The sequence below is a fragment of the Rutilus rutilus genome, assembly GCF_951802725.1.
Source record: "Rutilus rutilus genome assembly, chromosome: 3".
Lineage (NCBI taxonomy): Eukaryota > Metazoa > Chordata > Actinopteri > Cypriniformes > Leuciscidae > Rutilus > Rutilus rutilus.
This window is the reverse complement of record NC_140211.1, coordinates 9,369,505-9,391,780: the sequence shown is the minus strand read 5'-3', so window position 1 is coordinate 9,391,780 and position 22,276 is coordinate 9,369,505. Positions and strand designations below refer to the sequence as shown.

The following is a 22,276-nucleotide window of genomic DNA, read 5'->3' as shown; positions in this document are numbered from 1 at the left end:
TGACCCTGGCTTCCTCTCTGCCCCGCTAAAGGTGTTTGTCTGTGAGCGGCAGTGAGGATTACCTTTCCATCAGTAGAAGAATGAGGTGTGAAAAGCAATCTGAGGAACGCCAGGCCGGCTGATATGGAACTATGGCGGATGCAATTATGCCTATGACAGATCATTTCTGACCTGATCCCTCACTGCTCTGGATGGCAGCCAGCCACCGCCAGTGTTTTGTTTTGCTTGTGCGCCGTGTGAAATTTAAAAACCTTTAGCAAGGGAGTAGTGACATAGCCGACTTCTCCATTTTTCTCTGCTCTCCCTTACAGTCCCGCTCTTGAGGAACAAAAATGATGGTGAAGATGATGTATGAACTTTTCCTAAACACTCTCTCTTTTTCCCTTCTCTTTTCAGATACTCTTCCCAAGGGTGGTCGCTCAACCAGATTAGCATATTTGCTCTGGTGAATGCCTTTGTGCAAAGATGCAAAGACCTAATAGAGGTGAGAATACAAAATGATGCAAACAAACACACTCACAAACTACATTTTTTAAATGCATGCAGAATTTGTACACCCCTACTTTTTTCAAACACACATCCGAATAGGCTCTCAGATTTCTCAATAATTCACATCTCTGTGTTTTTTTTTTTGCTTTCGCTTCTCATATTTTCCAGGACTACTGTCCTTGCTGAGATCTGTATTTTATATCACTTGTCATTTTTATATGTATTCATGCACTTTTTTTGCGGTGTGCTCCTATTAGTTCCACATGCTATTGGCACTTTCCACAAATAGGGCAGAAAATAGTGCATCCTTTTCTCTTTCAAAAAGTGATTAGTGAAAATAGAAATTGTCGTCTATCAACCATTGGAGGTCAAACTGAATTTTGAGCTATTTTGCGTTTCATTCATTAAAAAAAAAATCAAATTAAATATGGACTCATTATGGGGAAAAACCTATATTTTGAACATCTATTCAATTTGTAATGTTAGATTTTTTAATTTTTAATAAAATACATTTAATTAATATGTTTCTTTCTCTTTCTTTCAGGTGTGCGAGTGTCAGCAGCATTTTGCTCGCTGCGAAGAGGGTGAGCGGGTGCCGTTGCCGTGCTTTGCAGGGCGTCAGGGGTCAGAGGTCACTCAGAGATTGCTGTTCATAGAGGCAACCTTTGACAACAGCCTGCAGGTCCTGAAGTCTGTTAAGGACATCCTGGATGTCGGAAGCCCCTCTTGGCACGAGAACTACTCCAGGTGCAGTGTGTTTGTAAATTGATCAGGGCACAGAGAGAAAGAAAGGTTCTGTGAAATAGCTGGCTTTGTTTAAGAGCTACAGTTTGTCCATATGGCCAATATGATATCTACACTGGAAGCGACCAATGTTGCGTCTGCTGGAAGCTGCACATCACCTCTGAATGTTTCCTAATCGTAGACCAATCAGCTGTGAGCTTTGGGCTTCATCAAGATTAAATTGAAAATACAATCCATTAATAATAAAATCCTACTTAAATTTTCAACAAATCAAACATTGGTAACAAAATAATTTAATAACATAAATTGTATATTATTTATTTATTTATTAAAGTAAATTAATTAAATACAGTACCATTCAAAAGTTTTGAGTAGTCTCTTATGCTGTATTTATTTGAAAACTCTTGAAACTCTTCCAAACAGCTGATTGGTTCTCTTAAAACCAATCCAGCAGCCATATCACCCTGTAGCCCAAGACTGGTGTCCCACTGAAGCTAAGCAGGGCTGAGCCTGGTTAGTACCTGGATGGGAGACCTCCTGAGAAAACCAGGTTGCTGCTGGAAGTGGTGTTAGTGAGGCCAGTAGGGGGCGCTCACCCTGTGGTCTGTGTGGGTCCTAACTCCCCAGTGTAGTGATGGGGACACTATACTGTCAAAGAGCACCGTCCTTCGGATGAGACGTTAAACCGAGGTCCTTACTCTCTGTGGTCATTAAAAATGGATGGGCAGGATGTCCTTCGAAAAAGAGTAGGGGTGTAACCCCGGCATCCTGGCCAAATTTGCCCCTTGGCCTCTGTCCATCATGGCCTAATAATCCCCATACACTGATTGGCTTCATCACTGTCTCCTCTCCACCAGTAAGCTGGTGTGTGGTGGGCGTTCTGGCGCAATATGGCTGCCGTCGCATCATCCAGGTGATGCTGCACATTGGTGGTGGTTGAGGAGATTCCCCCTGCCATGTAAAGCGCTTTGAGTACCTAGAAAAGCGCTATATAAATGTAACGAATTATTATAAAACCAAATGACAATCGATCTGTTTGTTCTATCTACGTAACCTATTTATTTCCATCTCGAACTGGCTTATCTCAGTACATCACCCCCATTGCGTGATGTACTGAGATAAGCCGATTCGGGGTGGAATAAATTTCCTAGCCCTGCACCTTCCCCACCACCCTCTTAGATTTGCTTTACTTTTCTACTAATAGATTTAAACAGCATTTATTGTTAAAGTGATAGTTCAACCAAAAATGTTAATTCTGTCATTAATTACTCCCCCTCATGTCGTTCCAAACCCGTAAGACTTTCGTTCATCTTCAGAACACAAATGAAGTTATTTTTAATTAAATCTGAGATTTCTGTCCCTCCTTTGACAGCTACACACTTATATGACGAACAGATTGAATTTAGGCTTTTAGTCACATATAGACATCAGCGAACATAAACAAAAGCTCAACCGACCCTGGCTGATGCACGAGGCCAAAAAAAAGCGTATTCTCAAACGTGCAGCGTAACATGTGAATGAATCTCATTGGTTTATCAATAAATAAAAGTCTAAATTAAATCTGTTCATCATATTAAGCAATCGAGTCTCTTCAGAAAATTTGGACTAAACCTCATATGGATTAGTTTACGATCTCTTGATGAACATTTTGAAGTGTCAAAGTGTCAGTTGCTTAGCTGTCAGTGGAGGGACAGAACTAGGGATGGCCCGATACCGATACTGGCATCGGGGATCGGGCCGATACTGTCCTCATATACTCGTACTCGTACTCATAAAATTTCGCCGATACCACGCACCGATACCACTTACATTTTGCGAAACGAAACTGGCCGCCGCGAGAGCTTTGTCGAGGTGAACTGAGTCATAGACGCACGAGCTGGTCGAGCACATCCCTTTAAACAGACAACAGTGGAAAGTTTGTTCAGTCCGATGTCAATGGCAACGAAATTAAACGAGGCATGTAGCTTTAGCTTATTATATTAACGTTAACGAGAGAGAGAGAGGCAGAGAGAGAGACAGAGAGCGAGAAGCGCACTTCTGTTGAATGCTCTTGATTGCTGATCGTTCACTCAGCACGTTATTTGGATGAAAACTAAATCGTATATGTAAGTAAAGTAAAACATGAACTGTTACCTGACTGAAGTATAACGAGTGGTTCCCTACATTATTACAGGACGTGTGCAGAGGTCAAGAAGTTTCATGAATGCAAACATCCGAAGCGCGCGCCCCTCAAACCAGCGTCTCAGCGCGCGAATACTGAATTAAATTGTCTTTCACGTCTTGCGCTTGTACGAACGAATTCACACACAACTATGTAATAACGCCCGTCTTGGTGAGTATCCTATAGTAAACAAAGTCGGTTATATCTCAAATAAACGTAGCATGTTCAAATGCGGTCCGTGCGCTCGGTCTTAAAGGGGCAGCAGTTTGATAAACCTGCTTCTGTGTTTTAATGTTAATCAAACAAAGGACAAAGAAATTACTCACTGCTCTTGACTAAATAGGCTACCCTTTTCAACTTTAGAAAAATATCCATCTATATATAATTCATACAGTAATGAATATGCTTTTTTTCACATTTGATTACTTTATTCAAATTTCTGTACCTGTTAGATCTACCTGAAAAACTCTAAAAACACTGTTTATTTCATTTGTAGCCTTTCTTTGTTCTATTGTATATATTTGTCCTATTTGTAATTCAATTGTTTGTTTTTATTTTGTTACTGACTGCTTACTTGTTTTAAATTCACATTAATTAGGCTGCTAGTTTTTGTTGTAGTATCAAAATTGGATTAAATAATTGATATTTCACTGGTTTTGACAAACATTTGAACCGCTGACCCAGTCCTCAGCACTGAGCCCTGCTGAAGCAGCTCTAAATATGTGCTGTGCTATTAAATTAAAGATCAAATATGATAGAGCAATAGAATGAACAGTGACAGTAGGCTTACAGAAGCTCATATGCATTTTAGCAGGCTTAATTAAGCATGAAAATAACTGAAAGAAATATATATATTTGATGAACAAATTAAGCCAACTAATATGATTTATAATCTTTTGGTTTATCTACTAATACATTTAAAAATTACAAATGCAGTGAAAATTCAGGTATCGGTTACGGTATCGGTATCGGCGAGTACCAAAAATTACAGTATCGGTATCGGACTCGTTCTGCAAAAAGTGGTATCGGGACATCCCTAGACAGAACCCTCTCAGATTTCATTAAAAAGATCTTCATTTGTGTTTCGAAGATGAACAAAAGTCTTACGGGTTTGGAACGACATGAGGGTGAGTAATTAATGACAGAAGTAACATTTTTGGTTGAACTATCGCTTTAACAATAAATACTGTTTAAATCTATTCCAAGAGTCTCATGATTGAATTATATTTAAACAAAATATATATATATATATATATATATATATATATATATATATATATAATGAAACTCATATTGGGCAGGAAAAATAAAGCAGCTTGAGTTACTGACAGGGCAACAACATTAGAAAATGGGGTTTTGTAAAATGAATGTGCTGTATTCTTGGTCCTTACAGTGCAGACAGCTTCATTGACTAGAGTGGGAGCGATCTAGTTTTGTTGTGTAGTGACACGCTAAATATGTAAGATTGTGTGTCAGTCTTTCTGCCAGGCTGTCTATGAGGCAGTCAGTCCTTCTGGTTCTCATGTATATTTATGAATGTTTGTCATTCTCTCCTGTTTATTGGCCTGCTGGCCTGTTGGGGATTTCCATACATCCTCTATTAGCATATCTCCATAAATATGCATATAATGACCTGCATATTTGGTTTATATAGATACTTTTTCATGAATATTCTGCCTAAATGTATGTGCAGTGGGGAGAGGATCACTGAGCCTGCTGCGAACGAGCCCATCGTGCCCCTATTGTCATTCACAACTGTTTGTGGCAGCAGGCAGTTTGGCTGCTTGTCTGAATACCATCATGAGTGTGTGTGACGGAAGCTGGTCTACCCATCAGCCTCTAGAGAACACATCCCCCCCTGTACCCCCGCCCCAGGCACTGCCGGACCTTGGGAAAGGGAGCTGTTTGTGAGCTAGTGTGTGCATCTGATGGCCATGATGGATTGGGGCCGAGACGGGTCATAGGGTTAGGATGTTGTTGCCAAGACAAACAGCTGTGCTTGTGTCTGGGGCAGGTGTTTCATAGTGTCTCAGCATATTGAGAGCACCCAAATCAATACCAGCCTCCATTTATGGCCGGGAGTGTGTGTGCGCTGGACTCTGCCTTTGAATAGAGGGCACAGATTTGTGTTTGGAGCATGCTGTACAGTTCTGCCCATTTCTTTGTTGTTTTGTGCCTTTTGTTTATCCGTGTGTTTGTGCATGTGTGTTTTAGCTTCTGTGCTAAAGTGAAAGATCTGGAGGTGATGATGCAGAATTTGATCACTTCGACCTTCGAGACGGTGAACCGTGTGGAGGAAGGAGTACAGCTGCTTGACATGTTTCAGCACCTGTCTGGAAGAGAGGTCTTTCTCACACACACTTAGCCTTCAATTCACACACACTTTATCACCTCCTTTAAAACCTTGCACACTGTCAGAGCGCAGCTCTTCTTAGCAAATACAGTGAATACAAATGACTCCAGCAGAACAGACCACACACAGACTTTCCATGTCACTTCCTTTTCACTCTCATTTACTCAAAAGTTCAATAGCAGGACCACACACACACATGCCCTCTGCTCTCTCACCTGTCACCTGTCTCTTTACTTAATGCCATTGAGATGTTTACCTCATTAATCACCTTCATCTCTTCTGACTTTTGTCTTCCCCTTCAGTCTTTTCTCTTCTCCTTCGCCCGTTCGTTCTGTCATTCTCATTCAGCTTTTGAGTCTTAAATTTCAAAGTGCTGCATTATGCATTATTGCCAAAGCATTAGAACAAATAATAAAAAAGTCTAAGACAAAAATATGCTACTGAAAGTAAAGTAAAATGAAAAAATAATAAACAGATTTTATGAAGTAATAACAAGGCATTGGCAAATGATCATAGCAGTGATTTGTTCTGCATTAAGCAAGTAACAAGAGGCTGTGTATTACAGTAATTTAATTTTACCACTGTTTACCATATTTCCTGAGTGTTTCTCTTTTATATCTCTCTCAGGCCATCAAGCGGACCATTGACAGGAAGACGATGGATCTATACGCTCTGCTCAGTGCTGAGTTGGATAATGTCAGTATGGTGATGTTAAGGATGTCATCTCTCATTCCTGCTCATATTCCTCAACACGCAGGACAGGTCCACCTGATCCGAGCTCTCCGCTCACAGATAGAAAGACCTATGGAGGTGAGATTCTGTGTGTGAGTTAGAAAGACTGAAAGAGACAGTGTGAGATGTTGGTTAAACCTTCAAAAAATCAAACTACAGTATAAGATCAGGGGTGGGAATCAAAAACCTTGTTTTATTCAGAAACGGTTCTGGGTCGGGTTGCACCAGCCGTTCGTAATTTCTTTCTTAAATTGGAACGTAAAGTCCACACTAGAGGCTTAGTAACTACAAGCTAGTTTGTAACTAACTCTGTACTTTATTCCGTTGCACCACTTGTTCGTAAGGCGGAGCGTAGCTAGTAGGTCGTAAACTCTCCCTAATGCGTAGTCGCATAATATGAGGTTTACCCTCGATGATCCAGTTGCAGCCTTCAAATACGTGAGCAAAAGTTGTTTAAATGCTGGGAATTTCAGTTTATCCTTCATTTTAACTTCTTTTGCCTCACTTAACTAACTGTAAAAATACGTTTCCATTAAATACGATACTTAATCATGATAACATAATAAGTGTGTTTATATGTAAATAACATTCAGAAACTGTATTTAAAATGAAATTAATAAGGATGAATAAGTACTGATACAAAAAAAACATAAGAAATAACATTTATTGACATGCACAACACGGACTGATGGGATAGATGCCCACAGCGGCGCGCTGTAGGAAGGGTTCGTGTTGATGAGCCGCAAATAAAGTAATCTATTCACATAATGTTCTCTCACTTAAAATGTAAGGGAGTGTAAATGTCAGCATTATCATATACAGTATGTGACCCTGGACCACAAAACCAGTCACAAGGGTCAATTTTTGGAAATTGTTTTTTGAAATTTGAATTTATACATCATGAATATTTATTTATGAATAAATAAGCTTTCCATTGATGTATGGTTTGTTTGGATAGGACAATATTTGGCCGAGATGCAACTATTTGAAAATCTGGAATCTGAGGGTGCAAAAAAATCGAAACATTGAGAAAATCGCCTTTGAAGTTGTACATTTATGTTTGAGATATTGCTGCATTCACTCACAAAAATATATATTTTTTATATTTACGGTAGGAAATTTACTAAATATCTTAATAGAACATGATCTTTACTTACTATCCTAATTTTTGGCATAAAAGTAAAATCGATAATTTTGACCCATACAATGTATTGTTGGCAGTGCTACTTGTGACTGGTTTTGTGATCCAGGGTCACGTATGTCTAAAGAATTGAAGTCTGTCTGGTAAAAGAAGAGCTTATTGATCCAGTTCAATCTGTCTGCTATTTTATTCCAACCGTTACTCCTGATCGGAGGCTTCCGTACATATTTAGTTTATACATAGAGTTACGCTTCAACTAAGTTTAATGGTGCAACGCAAAAATATTTAGTAGTGCGTAAGTTGTATCTTAGTGCCCATTTACGTCAAAACTAGGCTAAGTTGTAACTGGTTGTAACCGGCCCGTGGTGTTTAAATAACACATTTTGGAACTTATCGATTTTCATGAAATTCTGACAGTGCAGTGCCATGGCAAAAGAAATGAAAAATGAGTTGTGAACTTGTAATAAGTGAGAAACACTGGTCCCCCTGAAACAGTGTAATTTTATTATCCTTTATATTCTGTTATACTATTTATTAATATTTTGAATTACATTTTCATATTTTCAGTTTTCATTTTGGTAATTTTTATTTGCTTTTGTGATTTGTATTACTTTATACTTATAAACTTGTTTTTTGTATATTTCTATTCAACTTGAATTTTCATTTCAGTTTTATTTTAATTTGTAATTTTAGTACTTCAACATAAATTCTTTTATTTCAGTCAGTTGCCATGACCGATTAGTCCGATTCACTAATGAATGAGTCTTATGAGCTGGTTCTTTTTAATGAACCAATCAAAACAACTCCCAATGAGCTTCATCAGTCTAAAACCACTCCCTCATTTACTTTTGTTCACATTTAGCTTACAATAAACCAAGCACGTAAGGTTTTGTGGGATCAGTGTAATAGGTTATATATAATGTACAGTAGTTAGGATTAATTATTTTGTGTTTCCTCAAAGATACTAAAAAAAAAATTCATAGGATTTCATTTCCCAAGATATCAAACATACTGAAATCAAACTGACTTGAGTCCCCACCAAAAGCTCTCATATAAAAATCCCACTGTCAATAAAAGTATCACAGTTTCCTGAAATATGCTTCAACTAGATGTGTGTTAGGAGATCACAAGGTGACTAATCAGTTTAATCCCAGCATGCACCAGGCCATACCCTTTTTCCCTCACCCTTTATAGGTGAACTCTATTGGGTTTTACAGACAAATGAATCAGATTCCAACCCAAAACCTCCACCGGTCTGAATCCGGGAGGTGTCAGAAACAGCTTAACTCCACTGATGAGCTCTTCTCTGTGTTGACGAGTGTGTCAGAGGCCAGTGAGGGGCCCCAGCAGAGGCCCTGGAGTCCAGCCAGGGTCCAGCCACACAGGCCCTAATGCTATTAAAGCCAGCTGTGCCGCCACATACTTACTTTCTCGTTCTTTTTGTCACTTTCCATTTCACAAACCCTTCCTCTCTATTTCTGTCTCCTGTTTTCTCTTTCTTTCACTTCTCATCTCTCTTTTTCCTCAGTTTGCATAAAGAGCACATTGCCTCGCCATTGTGTTTAAATTCGGTTTCCACTTTCTTTAAGAAGGCAATTAAGAGCTGGCATTCGCTTTAATTGGACACAGATATGATTATATTGCATTTCCCCACAACTGATCCCAAAAAGCCCCATAGAGAAACAAAAGGGAGGCTAAAACCAAAGCTTAATGAAGGTCTGATTGGGCATGGTAAAATATGTTTACATATTTACTGCATAGCCTATGAGAAATTCCTAACATGAGCGATGTTTACCCTTGGTTTGTTTAGCTTAGTTGTGCACTGACGGTTGTTTTGATTGTTTGTGACCTTGCATGTGTGACTCGGTAAGATCTCAAGACGTTGTTTGCTTGTAAGTGATGATATGTGCGCTCACAGAAGGCTCTTCGTTCTGTCTGAGCTCTTCCCGTCTGTTTGTCAACGTGTGTTTTTTGCACATGTGTTGTCTAGGTTCTCCGGCGCACTCATTTCCTGCCTCGCATCAGCAGTGGAGAGGAAGTGCATGTGAATTATGCTAGACTGTGTCAGATTCTGGATGAGACTGTGAGGAGGAACTTCACAGACTGGAGTCAGAGTCTGAGCAAAAAGTGTCTCCGCAGTCTTGACCAGCCGCTCATGATCCGCTGTAAAGGGAAGGCGGGCTTGTTGGACATCAACTTTAACAAGTACGTGATCACACAAACACACATATACAGCCCCTCCAGTACCAGTAGTGTATATATATATATATATATATATATATATATAAATATATATATATATATATATATATATATATATATATATATATATATATTTATATATATAAAAAATATATATAAAAAAAAATATATATATAAATATATATATATAAATATAAAAAAAAAAAAATATATATATATATATATATCAGAAAAGCAGTTTTTTAAATATATATTTATTGCCATTTTGCCTTTAATGGACAGGACAGTATAGAAATATCATAGTACATACACTTTTGTTTATGATGAGGGAAAATGATTGTCAATCCAATTGATCCCAATGGATTATATCCTATGCTACACTGAATATTCTGTTAGACTTTAAGTTGAATATGTTGTGAATACTGTTTATTATTGTCCTTAAGCAACCCATTCAAACCCTTTAAAGAAATCAAGTTGCGCTAATGTTAAATCTTTCATGATCTATAGTCATAATGCACATTATGGAGCTGTTTTATACATGCTGAATGTTCTAGTGTGAATACAAACACACAGACTGTGAATGTACAACTGTTTTTGTGTGTTAAGGAACCTACTGAAGATGTTTAATGAGATTCATTACTGGGACCGACTGCTTTTTGAGATCCCTCACTACGTCTCAGAGGTGTATCAGCGCAGAGAGGAACTGCACAACCTGAGAGAGAATGTCCTCCTCGTTGTTAGAGACTATAACAGGTCTGTATGGCTGACAGATACTGACTTTCTCTCCCACATACTTGCAGACAAACTTATGAGGACCATCCATAGATCTCTTCTTATATCATCATCATCATCATCATCATCATCATCATCATATTTTTGGCACTTTCTACAAATCCAATGCGCTTTTTATTTTATTATCTTTTATATGATCTATTCAAATGCAATATATTTAGTGCTTATTGCTAGAAAATAACACGGTAACACTTTACTTAAAGCCTTTATATATAATGTATTATAAAGGTATTCTTAATGTTTTTATTGTGCCATGCAATACACTAGGGCTGGGGTAAACGATTATTAATTAAACGATTAGTCGGGCGATTATTTTATCGATTAGTCGACTAATCTAACGACTAATTGGAATTATTTATCCTGTCTGTTATTCGCATATCTCTGTCGAACCGTTACTCCGATGGATTTCAAACTCGACAGCTGTCTGGGCACGAGTAAGTGCAGTACCAAGTTTGACGTTGTTTGGATGAGAAATGCAAAAGATATGTTAAATATATCGGTAAAAGAAGCACTTAGAAGGTTGTGGTTTAAAAATAAACATTCTGACATAAACACACTGCCAGCTACAATGTTTACTTCTGAATAATATAGTATAAATGTGATAAATCCATTTTTTTTATGCAATTAATCCATTGAATCAATATAAAAGTTATTTTTCACATTGAAACTGTTGAAAATACACAACAAAGTAAGTTGATCCACATATGACAGCCTCTGAACTCGGTCAATACTAATCTGGACTAAACATAGGCTACATTCAATCAGCCATCGCTAAGAAATACCTTCTGAACGACGGCGACCTTCTTTTTTTGACGGTGATCAGCTGTAAAATGGCTTAGGTCCTGCTCGGTTTTCGTTGACTTTGAGTACAAGAATTGAAAGTTTTTTAAAAGATCCCCTGGGGTTAACGTGTCAGCATTCGACAGAAGTTTGACGCTGTCGTGTGAGAACAAGCAACAGTCGGCATTTCTCTTCCTCCGGCGTGCCTCATCTTCTTAATCTCCTCACGTAAATGATTCGATTTCGATGGCTTACGTTTCTTCCCTACGGCAGAATCCACCACAGGTTCATCAATGCCGTCAAATGTATTAATTTTCAAAAAGTGCAAAGTAGATAAGGAAAACTAGGATGCCGGGTGTCAGAGCGCCACCGTTACTGTTTACAATGCGTGGAATGGTGCGCTGTGATTGGTTGAGCGGATTTATGGCATTCTGCAGAGAAAGGAGACTGGCGTTTGTCGCGGTTTGGAAAGAAAGGGAGAAAACATGACAGAATAACACGGCAGGCGGTGTGTGTGTGGCGAGCTGTACCTCCGGGAATGGTGCAAAAAAATAAATAAATAATAAATAAAGAAGCGTCGACGCAAAAAATATGACGTCGTCGACGTCATCGACGCACCGCTACAGCACTACAATACACATTACAATGCATTGTATGGTTTAATGATTAACTGTAATCACGGTTATAATACATCATAATACATATGTTACGCCTTTAGAAAGTATAATACATTAAAACACATGACAAACAATCAATCTCAGATGTAACAAGGAATCTGCAAATATTATAATGCATTTTAACTTTGGTAACAGTTGTTTATGAAAAGATATAATGCATTATAACTTACATTATGAGTACCTTCATAATGCATTATACATAAAGGTTACGTGTTACCGATAACACAATCAGAGAAATTATACTTGCAAATCTCATCTAAAATCAGTAAACAGCTCATAATATTTAGTTTCACCTTCTAAGTTTGATACGTAATATTCTCCTAACAAGTTGGATGTAATATATTTGTGAGGAAATTATCTGTAATTTACTTCTTATTAGTATAGAAAAACAAGTGGACTTTCACACACAGATGCATCTTTGCCGTTTTCATACATATTTAATCGGTGCACTTGTCAGGTAACTTCACATCTTTAATACACTTTCTGCACAAACTGAGTATTTACATTCCATCAGCCTCAATGTACACACCTCCATTCAAGACTTTAGCGCATCTGGAGAAAAGCACTTGAATTAAATGCGTGCGCACACACACACACACACATACACAATACCAATGAACAAAACAATTCACACTTATATCCCTCGTTGTGTAGTGAATAATAACCTCCTCCTCTCTCACATAAGCCTCTCAGCGTGCACACACACACGCGCACACGCACACACACACACACACACACTCTTCAGACTGGAGGACTCATTGTAACTCTCAGAGGGACAGAGTGAGTCATCTCTGTCAGTATTGTTACCACATTTAATGCATTCTACACATGCCAGCTGGAAACAAACACTTAAACCCAGCACAAGCTAAACAGGCCACTTGCCCCAAATGGCAAAGCACATCCACTTGTTAAGACTTGTTAATCCATTTTTACCACCCTCTTGTTCTGTTATGCTTTTAAAATGGCCTTGCTTGTTTTTGAAAATGCTGTAAAAGAAATGTGTCAATGGCGGTAAGACCTAAAAGGAAAATGGAGAACAGCAGTGAACTTCCACTTGTATGTTTGTGTTCACTCTCAATCAGAATCATTAAGGCTCTGAATGCAGATGAACTGTCTCTCTTTTCTGAGAGAATTCGGTTCTTGGATAAGAAAATCCAACCAGGCCTGTCAAAACTGCACTGGTCCACAAAAGGAACAGCCAGCGCCTTTATCAATGACTGCAGAGTGCACTCCAACAAGGTAAGTCGTTTCTGAAACACACACACGCACGCACATAGATAGACATCCAAATAGATAGTATTCCTCTAGCAGACAGAACTCTTCTGGACTTTCCCTGAGCAGAGTAATATGAATTTCAATGCTGGTCCAGTGCATACCTATCAGATACACACAGGTGATGAAGCTGATCAGCCAGCATGAGCTCTCTGGTAAAGCTGATGGACAGATGGACAGGCCGTAAGCCTGGTGCGGACAGCAGCCTGGTCATTTCAGGAGAGAAACCTCCTGAGCTCCATTTGGAGTTCTAAAATTGCAGAGAATTATTGAAAAGTGGTTCTCAACCTTTTTTACTGTAAGGTAGATCTCTTCACGGGTCCACTTCGATCCGTAAACCCGAATACCTCATATCTTTTCCAGACTAAATATTTTAGAGTAATATTTTGCATAAATAGTAATATGTATATTCTTTAAAATCTATACAATTTCTCATGAATATTATTATTAATATCAGTGGTTAAATCAGTTGTGCTGCTTAATATTTTTGTTTAAAAAAAAAATGATACATGGATTGATGATGAATAGAAAGTTTGAAAGTACAGCGTTTATTTGAAATATATGGAAGTCTTTACTGTCCTTTTTGATCAATTTAATGCTGAAAAACTATTCGTTACTTTAACAAACTTTCTCAAGTAACCCACTATCAGCAGGTGTGGCAAAAAAACAGAAGTTAATTTTGGACCCTGTCTACAGTTATTCGAGAACAGAAGGCTTTGCTCTTGTTTTGTTCTGATACAGCTGTGTCCATTTTGCTGCCCGATATTGCTTTTGTAATGCAAGAGTAAGGCAGCAGGCTTTACTGAGAATGGAAGTGCGACTCAGTGGAGTGCAATTGTGAAATCTATTCACTTCCTCTGCTGGCTGTCCATCACTCCTACATTGTACAAGGCAATATGATATTAAAGCACTGGCAGTGCCCTTTAGCCATGTGGTAAAGACGCACACACACACACACACACATAAAGGCATGCAAGCAGAAACATGAATGCGCCATCTACTTTAATGAAGGCCGCACAGGCATCTCAGTATAAAAAGCCCCAGCGTTCGCAATAAAAGGCAGCCAGCCTCGATTCAGTGCCCGGTTCTCTCTAACTCACAGAGTCAATGTCAGACGTCATTCGAGCCCAAAACAGAGCTGGCAAGAACTTCACTGGTAATGGAGAAGTGTGGAGAACACGACACATCTGAGCTTACACACACCCACACACACTTAGAAATGTAAGTATACATTCTACACACTCGTGCACGTAGAGTAATCTTCCCCTTTGAGGCTTATTTCAAGTGACACGTTTCATCCCATGAAAAAGGCATGAGACGAGCTGGCATGTAAGATGCTTTAGAGAACCTCTGCACAAACTCTCAGAACCGGCTCAGCTCCGCTGCCCTCCGCAGATTGAGCAGGAAAAGCTCGATGCTTTGTGGATAAGAACGGCCTCCTTTGATTTTAAGCACAGGGATGGGTTGAAATCAGATGCTCTATTTCTGTGGAAGAGAGAGAAGGAAACATGAGCTGGAAAATCCTGCTGGAAAACCCCTGCTGCTCCGTTTGAATGTGTTTTCCATCCTTCTCCCACCACATTCCTCTCGCACCCGTTCTCTCATCTATTCTATTCTATTCTATTCTATTCTATTCTATTCTATTCTATTCTATTCTATTCTATTCTATTCTATTCTATTTTTTTGTTTTGGTTTGCTTTGGTTTCATTTTTGCGTTTATTTGTTAATTTGTTTTTGTCCGTTTTTGCTGTGTTTCTTTGCCCGTGTTTACACCTGCTATTAAGATGTGTTTTGTTCGATCGGATCACAAGTGGACGACGCTAAATACAGGTGTAAACGGGGTCTAAAAAGTTTTGAGTTTGTCCGCTTTCGACCACTTCCAGTGGTAGTTGAAACGAACCGGATTTATTTCGTAGTGTAAACACTCATGTGGTCGAATGTGTTCAAACAGCCACAAAAGACCGTCTTCTGACCTCATGCGTATCATTATGGGAAGCGCTGGCCAGACGGGATTTAAACTTTGGCTGAAGACCCAAGTTTGGTTTGAAGATGAAAAACGTACCAAGCACAATGTTCTCTCACCATTCCTGATTTCTAACACACACTCAAAGCGTTCGGCTGATCTTGCGGCTGTCAGAGCAGAAACTAAAGCTGATGCTCTCCGTGTGTCTTTCCGTCGTCTCTGGACGTGTTCATGTGTAAATTGCGTGACCTTATTCCATCCATTAGAGTGAAAGATCTGAAAAAGCCCATTCATTTCCCCACTCATAGACCCTCCCCTCAAAGAAATCAGGACAAAAGTGGTTGAAAGTGGACAAAAGAGTCGGATTAAAACACCAGGTGTAAACGGGAATGTGTCTCCCTCGTCTACTTGAGATCCGATCGACCAAAACCAAATCTTAATACCAGTGGCCAGTTGCATAAACTTTGTTTAGTTTAAGTTTTATGTTAAGACTGTGTCTTAAGAACTAGTCTGACCAACTAGCAGTTTGCTAATGAATAATCAGTCTTATTTTTCAGTTTAAATAAGATCAATCTACGGTTTTAAGTAACTGACTTAAAAAAGTTTTGGCCAGTCTTAAAGAAAATAATTTGATGACTAACTTGTCAGACTAGTGTAAGCGTTTTATGAAACTGGCCTCAGGTGTAAATAGGACCTTTGTTTTGTTTTTGCTATTTTGTTTGTTTTGCTTTTGTTTAGTTTTGTTTTGTTTGACTAAAAACATTTCGAATACCTTAGCAGTCACATACTCTCGCATTGCGGTGGTGAGTTTTGCATTGGCAAGCACCACTCAAATTCTCTGGTCGTTTTTCAACCACACTCTCTCTCTCTCTCTCACTCCGTTCCTTTTTTTCTCATTAATTTGATCATTAGTTGGGACAGCCTAATGGAGGAGCACCTGGGCTTTTAATGATTGCTTTGTGCCGTAACTCCTCTCAGAGCAGTTAGTCAAAACTACCTGTGTGTTGCTCGCCACTACAGGTGAAAAACTATTTATTCCCATATGCTTTTCCAAATAGAATGCTAAAGTACTGTTTCACAATAGCTCAGATTTTGGAACTTTTAGATGTGTGATGCTATCTACTGGAGTCTGTGTTTTTCAATACAGCAGGCATCCACAGAATCAGTAATAGACCTGCATGTGATAAAGTGGTAACTCATTTCAAACAATTGTGCAACAATCTCAGGAAAAGTTTATTGGAATAACAAGATGTGTGCAGCCTGTAATTTTTTTTGTCTACAAAAATGTATTAGAACAGTTGTTAATCTAAACAAGCCAGGGACGTACTGTTGCTTTTCAGATTCAAATCTTACAGTTTACTAGATGATCAAATCTTACAATTTATTGAGCTGTCAGCTGTGTGTTTTTGGATTTAACATTTGTGCTATCTCTTTGTTTTTCGCTGTCTGTGTAATGAACCTCTCTCCTCTCCCACAGGTTCAGTTAGTGGTGGACGAGTATAAGGCAGCTATCCTGGCCACCTCTAAGCTCTGTGAGCAGATCAGTGAGCTGATTCTGGTGCGTGTGGATGGCAAGATGTTTCATGGAGACCTGGAGTTCCAGGAGGATCAGCAGAATCATCAGCATAGCCAGCTGCTCCGACTGCAGAACGCACACCAGGACATCGTCAAGATCATGGCCAGAGTCTACGGGACCTTCCACCTGGATGGCCCTGAGGTTGGTCTGCTGTCTGTGTGTTGTAGCTTAGGATCTTTTCCACTAAAGCTATAAGCGGTTGTGGTACAGTAATTTTAACGCACTGAAGGATTGTTATTGGTGTAAACTTTTCGTAACGCACAGCCTTAAGTGGCTAATTGCTTTTATAAAATGGCAGCAACTGCCAATAAGAACCAGCTAGTTTAATTGCACAGACATATGAAGGTAAATTGATCACCCTATTGTGAACTAAGGTTTTTCACTGCAACCCAGGATGTTTTAATAAGTAGGGATGCTCAGATGAGGATTTTTTCAGCTGATATCATATGACTACCGATTTCTTGTCATCACGTTCGACCGATTCCGATCCTGATCATTCAAGCTTTATAGAAGTGATACGTAAGCTCATTGTTGACTGTCACTGTTAACCCCTTACACCCTGAAGGTATTTTAATGATTTCATGTGATTTCAAGTGACATACTTAAAAGTAATGGCAAAACTCTGCAAAAAAACAAGACAAGACATGATTTCATTTGATAAAAAACCTTTCAAATTGTGAATTTTGATCATATTTGGAGATTCTCATGTTACAACACTGCTGAGAAAACAGCTCACAAAAAAGTGATGCAGTTCATTGATTTATTTGGTTATCATTCACGCTAGACATGATGACTATTAGAAAGTATACATGACTTGTTCACAATCATGTCAAGTGCATCTGGGCCAAATGTTGTGTTGATATCTCAAAGCAATCAAAAGTTATGACATTTGGAACCATTGTCGCCTTTTTATCAAAGGTCCAAAGACAGAGGGTTTTACTGAACATAAAAATGACTTAAAATATTTATAATTACATAGAATAAGTAACAAGTATAAAGAACCTGGTTGATGAGTGATGATCTTCCAGCGCTGTTTTAGCTGTGCACTCCTTTTCTATGGCGCACGGTAAATCAAGACCTGTCAATTGAAGCTATCAATCCAATTCATGTTGTAAAACTGTACCTGAACATCGTCCCTAATAGTAATGTTTCTAAATCAATGCAATCAAAAGTTAATTTACAAGTTAACCCCATTGACTTTTATTGTACGGACAAAATCAGTTAAAACTTCCTTCAGTTTTCTTATATTTGGGTGATCTATACCTTTAAGTATGTACAACGTCACAATAATATTTATCTCTGCATACTTGCATAAACTGTAACATACTAAAGAGGACTTCCCATTGACTTCCATGTTTGTGTTTGTGTTTTCAGGTGCAACAGCACTGGGTGTCATACATGGAGAAGTTGGATCGAATGGTTGAGGAGGCGTTTCGTGTGAATCTAAAGCGCTCTCTGCAGGAGCTCTCTAAAGCCATCAATGGAGACGGCAAGACTTCCCCAAACCCCTTATTCAGAGTAGAGGTGGTACTGAAACAACAAACTCCTCGATATCCTGCTCAGGTGCACACAAACAGACACAGACACTTTCTCTTTGTCAAATCTAGTAATGCAGTAGTCATTAAAAACAAATTTACGTGACGAGGTGACCCTTAACCTCACATCTAGACAATGTTTTCTCAAACATACCGTCCCCTCTGTGATTTCAGGGTATAAAAGTATACATAAAAGCTCTGTGTCAGTGCAAATCATTGTGTTGGTCACAGAGAGCTGCTGGCCATGTGTTTTACATACAGCGTAAAGACACTATCATGCATCAAGCAGAGGGCATTCAGAACACCGCAACCTCTATAAATCACAGCTGTGGCTGCACTGCTGCGTTATTCAGCACTCCACTCTACTGCTATGGGTAATGTCCCATGATGCTTAGTCAGCTAAACACAGTGAGAAAGGAAAAGCAGAAACGTTAGTTTGGCTTAATTGAGTATATTTTAGGGACATTGGTTGCTTTGGTCTGTGGAGACAGACTGCCTGAGGCAAAGCGCTCTAAGTGCCAGAGGGAAGGGAAACGCATTAATGCTAGCTCAGGACACACTATTAAAGGCCCTCTCACACCAGATGCGAAATGAATAAGCAAAACAAATCATTGATGAATGGTCTGTTCACACCAAGAGCAAAAACGAACATCCGTCAGGCTGATCGACAACCAAATTCACGGTGGTACAATATTTGCTGCTACACATCTTTCCAGCTCGCACAGAGGAGATGATTAGAAACGGTCACAGAAAACCACAGGACGTTGGAGAGGCTTGCAGGATCAAGATTCTGTCATATTTCAGCAATAAAAATAATGGATTCTGAGACTCAAGATTCCATATTTGAAAACGTTTCTACACTAACACAGTCAGAGCAATAACAAGTACATACTTCTGTGAAGAAAATAAGAAATTGTGGACGGTTTAATGTGTGAGATTAATTATAAAAGTGATGCAGTGCTCATTAACAGATCATTTATTAATGTGCATTATTTGTGTGGTGGAATTAAAGTGTAACTTAGCATATGTTCAACACACTTTGTACTGTTACAATGTCGGTAGTATATGTAGTAGTATATGTCTCTGTGTTACCTGGACCGAGAAACGTTTATTTGTCAGCAAAGACTATCAGGGCTATTGTCAAAACTACAGATTATACTTCTGTATTTTTGTATTTTTGTATCGGACAGTCGGATCGACAGAGGGTTATTAACAGAACGGTTATTGTAAGAGCAGATTTATCACTGAAAATTGTATCGTACTTTGTCTACTCTTTAAAAAGCTTTATGGTAAAACTGGAACACCGTGCAACAGCTTTCTGACCTGTACGTGTTGCCGTTTTACTTTGAGCGGAACTGACAGAATTGCAGATATGTTATGTAGTTTTATGTAAAATTGATGTTAGTGCATAAAATATGCAAATATCTACATATTTACAGTCACATGATACTTGAATAAACATTTTCTCTGACTTGCAGGTTGAATATAACGATTCTGTTCAAAGTCTTGTTTGACCCCCCCCCTTTTTTTAATCAACATTATAAGTTTCATCTGTGTCAGAAACATATATCACAGAAATTAACCAGAATAAATAAAATAATTGTGTAAAACAAACAGATGCCATGACATTGCAGACCAAAATAAAATAATTATATAAGACAACATAATTCATAATTCAATTTTTCCTAACAATATCTCTGACCAGCTTTGAATAGTTCTGTCCTTTGCCCCATTGAGTTTAGCAGTTGGTGCCCTCTAGCAACGCAGTGTGTCTGAAGTAAGCAAGCACAAGAGGTGGATGGTTCTTGTTTGCCCTTTTAATTAAGTATTTTTCCTCTCTGTGTGTGTTTTTCCAGGTGGATTTCTCTCCTTCTCTCCAGAAACTGGCGCACATAGTGAACAGCATTAGCTCTCAGCTCATCAAGACCATCTCAGTGTTCAAACGTCTGCCGGATCTACTGACCCGCCAGCACTCGCAAAGAAACCCCATCCACAGCATCATCGGTACACCCTCTCGCCATCTCATTCACCACATCCCTCCATTTGTCCTTTATGCCCTTTTTATATTCCTGTTGTGTTTACTCACCCTCATGTCGTTCCAAACCCACATGACTTTCTTCTGTGGAACACAAAAGGAGAAATTATGAAGATTTGTGTAGGGTCTACTCTTTTTGTACAATTCTTCATATTCCTCCTTTTATGTTTCTCTGAAAAATAAAGTAAAATAAACAAAGCCACAATGATGACTAAATAATGACAGAATTTCCATTTTAGGTGAAAAATCCATTCACATCATCATTTGTGTATTGCTCATCAGTGGTTGTTTGGCATCAACAATGCTTTCTGTGTTGTTCTCACTTCCTCCCTTTCTTTTGATTTCAGAGCAAGATGAAGAGATCTGTAAGATTCAGGGAGCCATAGCTGCAGGAATGGTGACTAATGCATCTTTCCTGCAGACTTATCTGAAGACCTGGGACAAACACAGAGAGATCTGGGAAATCGAAAAAGACGGCTTTATACAGCGCTACCAGCGGCTCAATCCCACAGTAGCCTCCTTTGACGCTGACATCGCCAGGTCTCTATCTTTCCTTCAAAATGACTGTGTAATGTAGTGTAACGTCTAAATCAGGGGTATTCAATTAAATCCAAGAGGTCCGGTGTCTTTATTTCCTTCCCAGTGGAGGTCCGGGCAATACTTTTTGGGAATAGATTTCCATCTGGGCAGCAGTAGCTCTTTGTAAAAGGGGAAAAATCCTAAACTGTCAAAGTAATCCTCAAAGATGAGTATATTGGGCCCTTTAGAGGCAAAGTATGGTGTCTGAGAACAACAACAACAAAAAAAACATTAGTTGAGCCCAATTGGATTTGATTATATGAAGTAAGATCAGATGTTTTATCAGGCTATTATTATTTTTACATTTAGATACCCATGTATGGCAGAAGGCCATGTGACTGATAAAAGATACTGTGGTTCAGGGTTCTCCTCTGGACCATTTTTATATTGTTGTTAAAGGGGTCATATAATGGTACATGCACTTTTACAAGTTGATTGTACTGAAATGTGTGTTGGCAGTGCCTGTACACAACCATCATGAAATGCTAAAAATCCATCCAGTGTTTTTTATTTTTTATCTTCTTATATGTTTTCCCCTGTCTCAAATCAAGCCGTTCGATTTTGTGACGTCACAAAATCGACGCCCCTCCCACGATTGTTGATTGACAGCAGCGTTTCAACACAGACCCTCCTTCGCTCGTGAGCGAGCTGTCAATCATAGTCCGCGCGGTCATTGATACGCTGCCTGGAGCACTGTCTATGAGCAGAATGGTGTCTAAGCGATTGTGGTGTTCTGTCCTTGGGTGTAATAAGGAATACAGCAGTCATTTTGATGTTCCTAAATCCGAACCGCTGAAGACGCAGTGGCTGAGTTTGTTTTCGAAGGGAATATTCCCCACGATCAACGTCAATGCTTTCATGTTTGCGCGAATCATTTCACACACCAGACTGCTTTATAAACGAGGGTCAGTATAAGAAACTGCCCCTGAAAAAAGGATCGGTACCAACTATTCGTGTTCCTGCTGCACCTCCAGAAGAACTGAAGTGAGTGTAACGTTTTATTAACCTTTATATTAATCTTTATATTAATCTTTGCAAATCGCTAGCACGCTTCACGATGAATGCGGCTAAGGTTTACACTCAGGGTACATTACGGCATGTTTTCTATGTACGACGTTCTCAATATAATTCATAATCCCACGTTTATAATGAACAACGCGTTATGGTTATTGTGTTATTGTGTTACAAACGCAGGTTACACACACACACACACACACACACAGAACAGAGGGACGGGGTGAGCAA

The 22,276-nt window shown here is 39.0% G+C and overlaps 1 protein-coding gene across 1 annotated transcript in view; it reads left to right on the top strand.

The window, feature by feature from the left end:
• Positions 1-358: 358 nt before the first annotated feature.
• dnah2 (dynein, axonemal, heavy chain 2) overlaps positions 359-22,276 on the top strand; it is a gene marked incomplete at its 5' end in the record, with an annotated part of 117,486 nt that continues 95,568 nt past the window's right edge. Inside the window, 11 exons of the mRNA XM_084404307.1 lie at positions 359-484; positions 1,034-1,236; positions 5,609-5,738; positions 6,375-6,557; positions 9,611-9,825; positions 10,429-10,575; positions 13,154-13,310; positions 16,784-17,023; positions 18,257-18,445; positions 20,274-20,421; positions 20,800-20,992. Coding sequence (XP_084260433.1) covers positions 359-484; positions 1,034-1,236; positions 5,609-5,738; positions 6,375-6,557; positions 9,611-9,825; positions 10,429-10,575; positions 13,154-13,310; positions 16,784-17,023; positions 18,257-18,445; positions 20,274-20,421; positions 20,800-20,992 — 1,931 coding nt within the window. The remainder of the gene's footprint in view (positions 485-1,033; positions 1,237-5,608; positions 5,739-6,374; positions 6,558-9,610; positions 9,826-10,428; positions 10,576-13,153; positions 13,311-16,783; positions 17,024-18,256; positions 18,446-20,273; positions 20,422-20,799; positions 20,993-22,276) is intronic.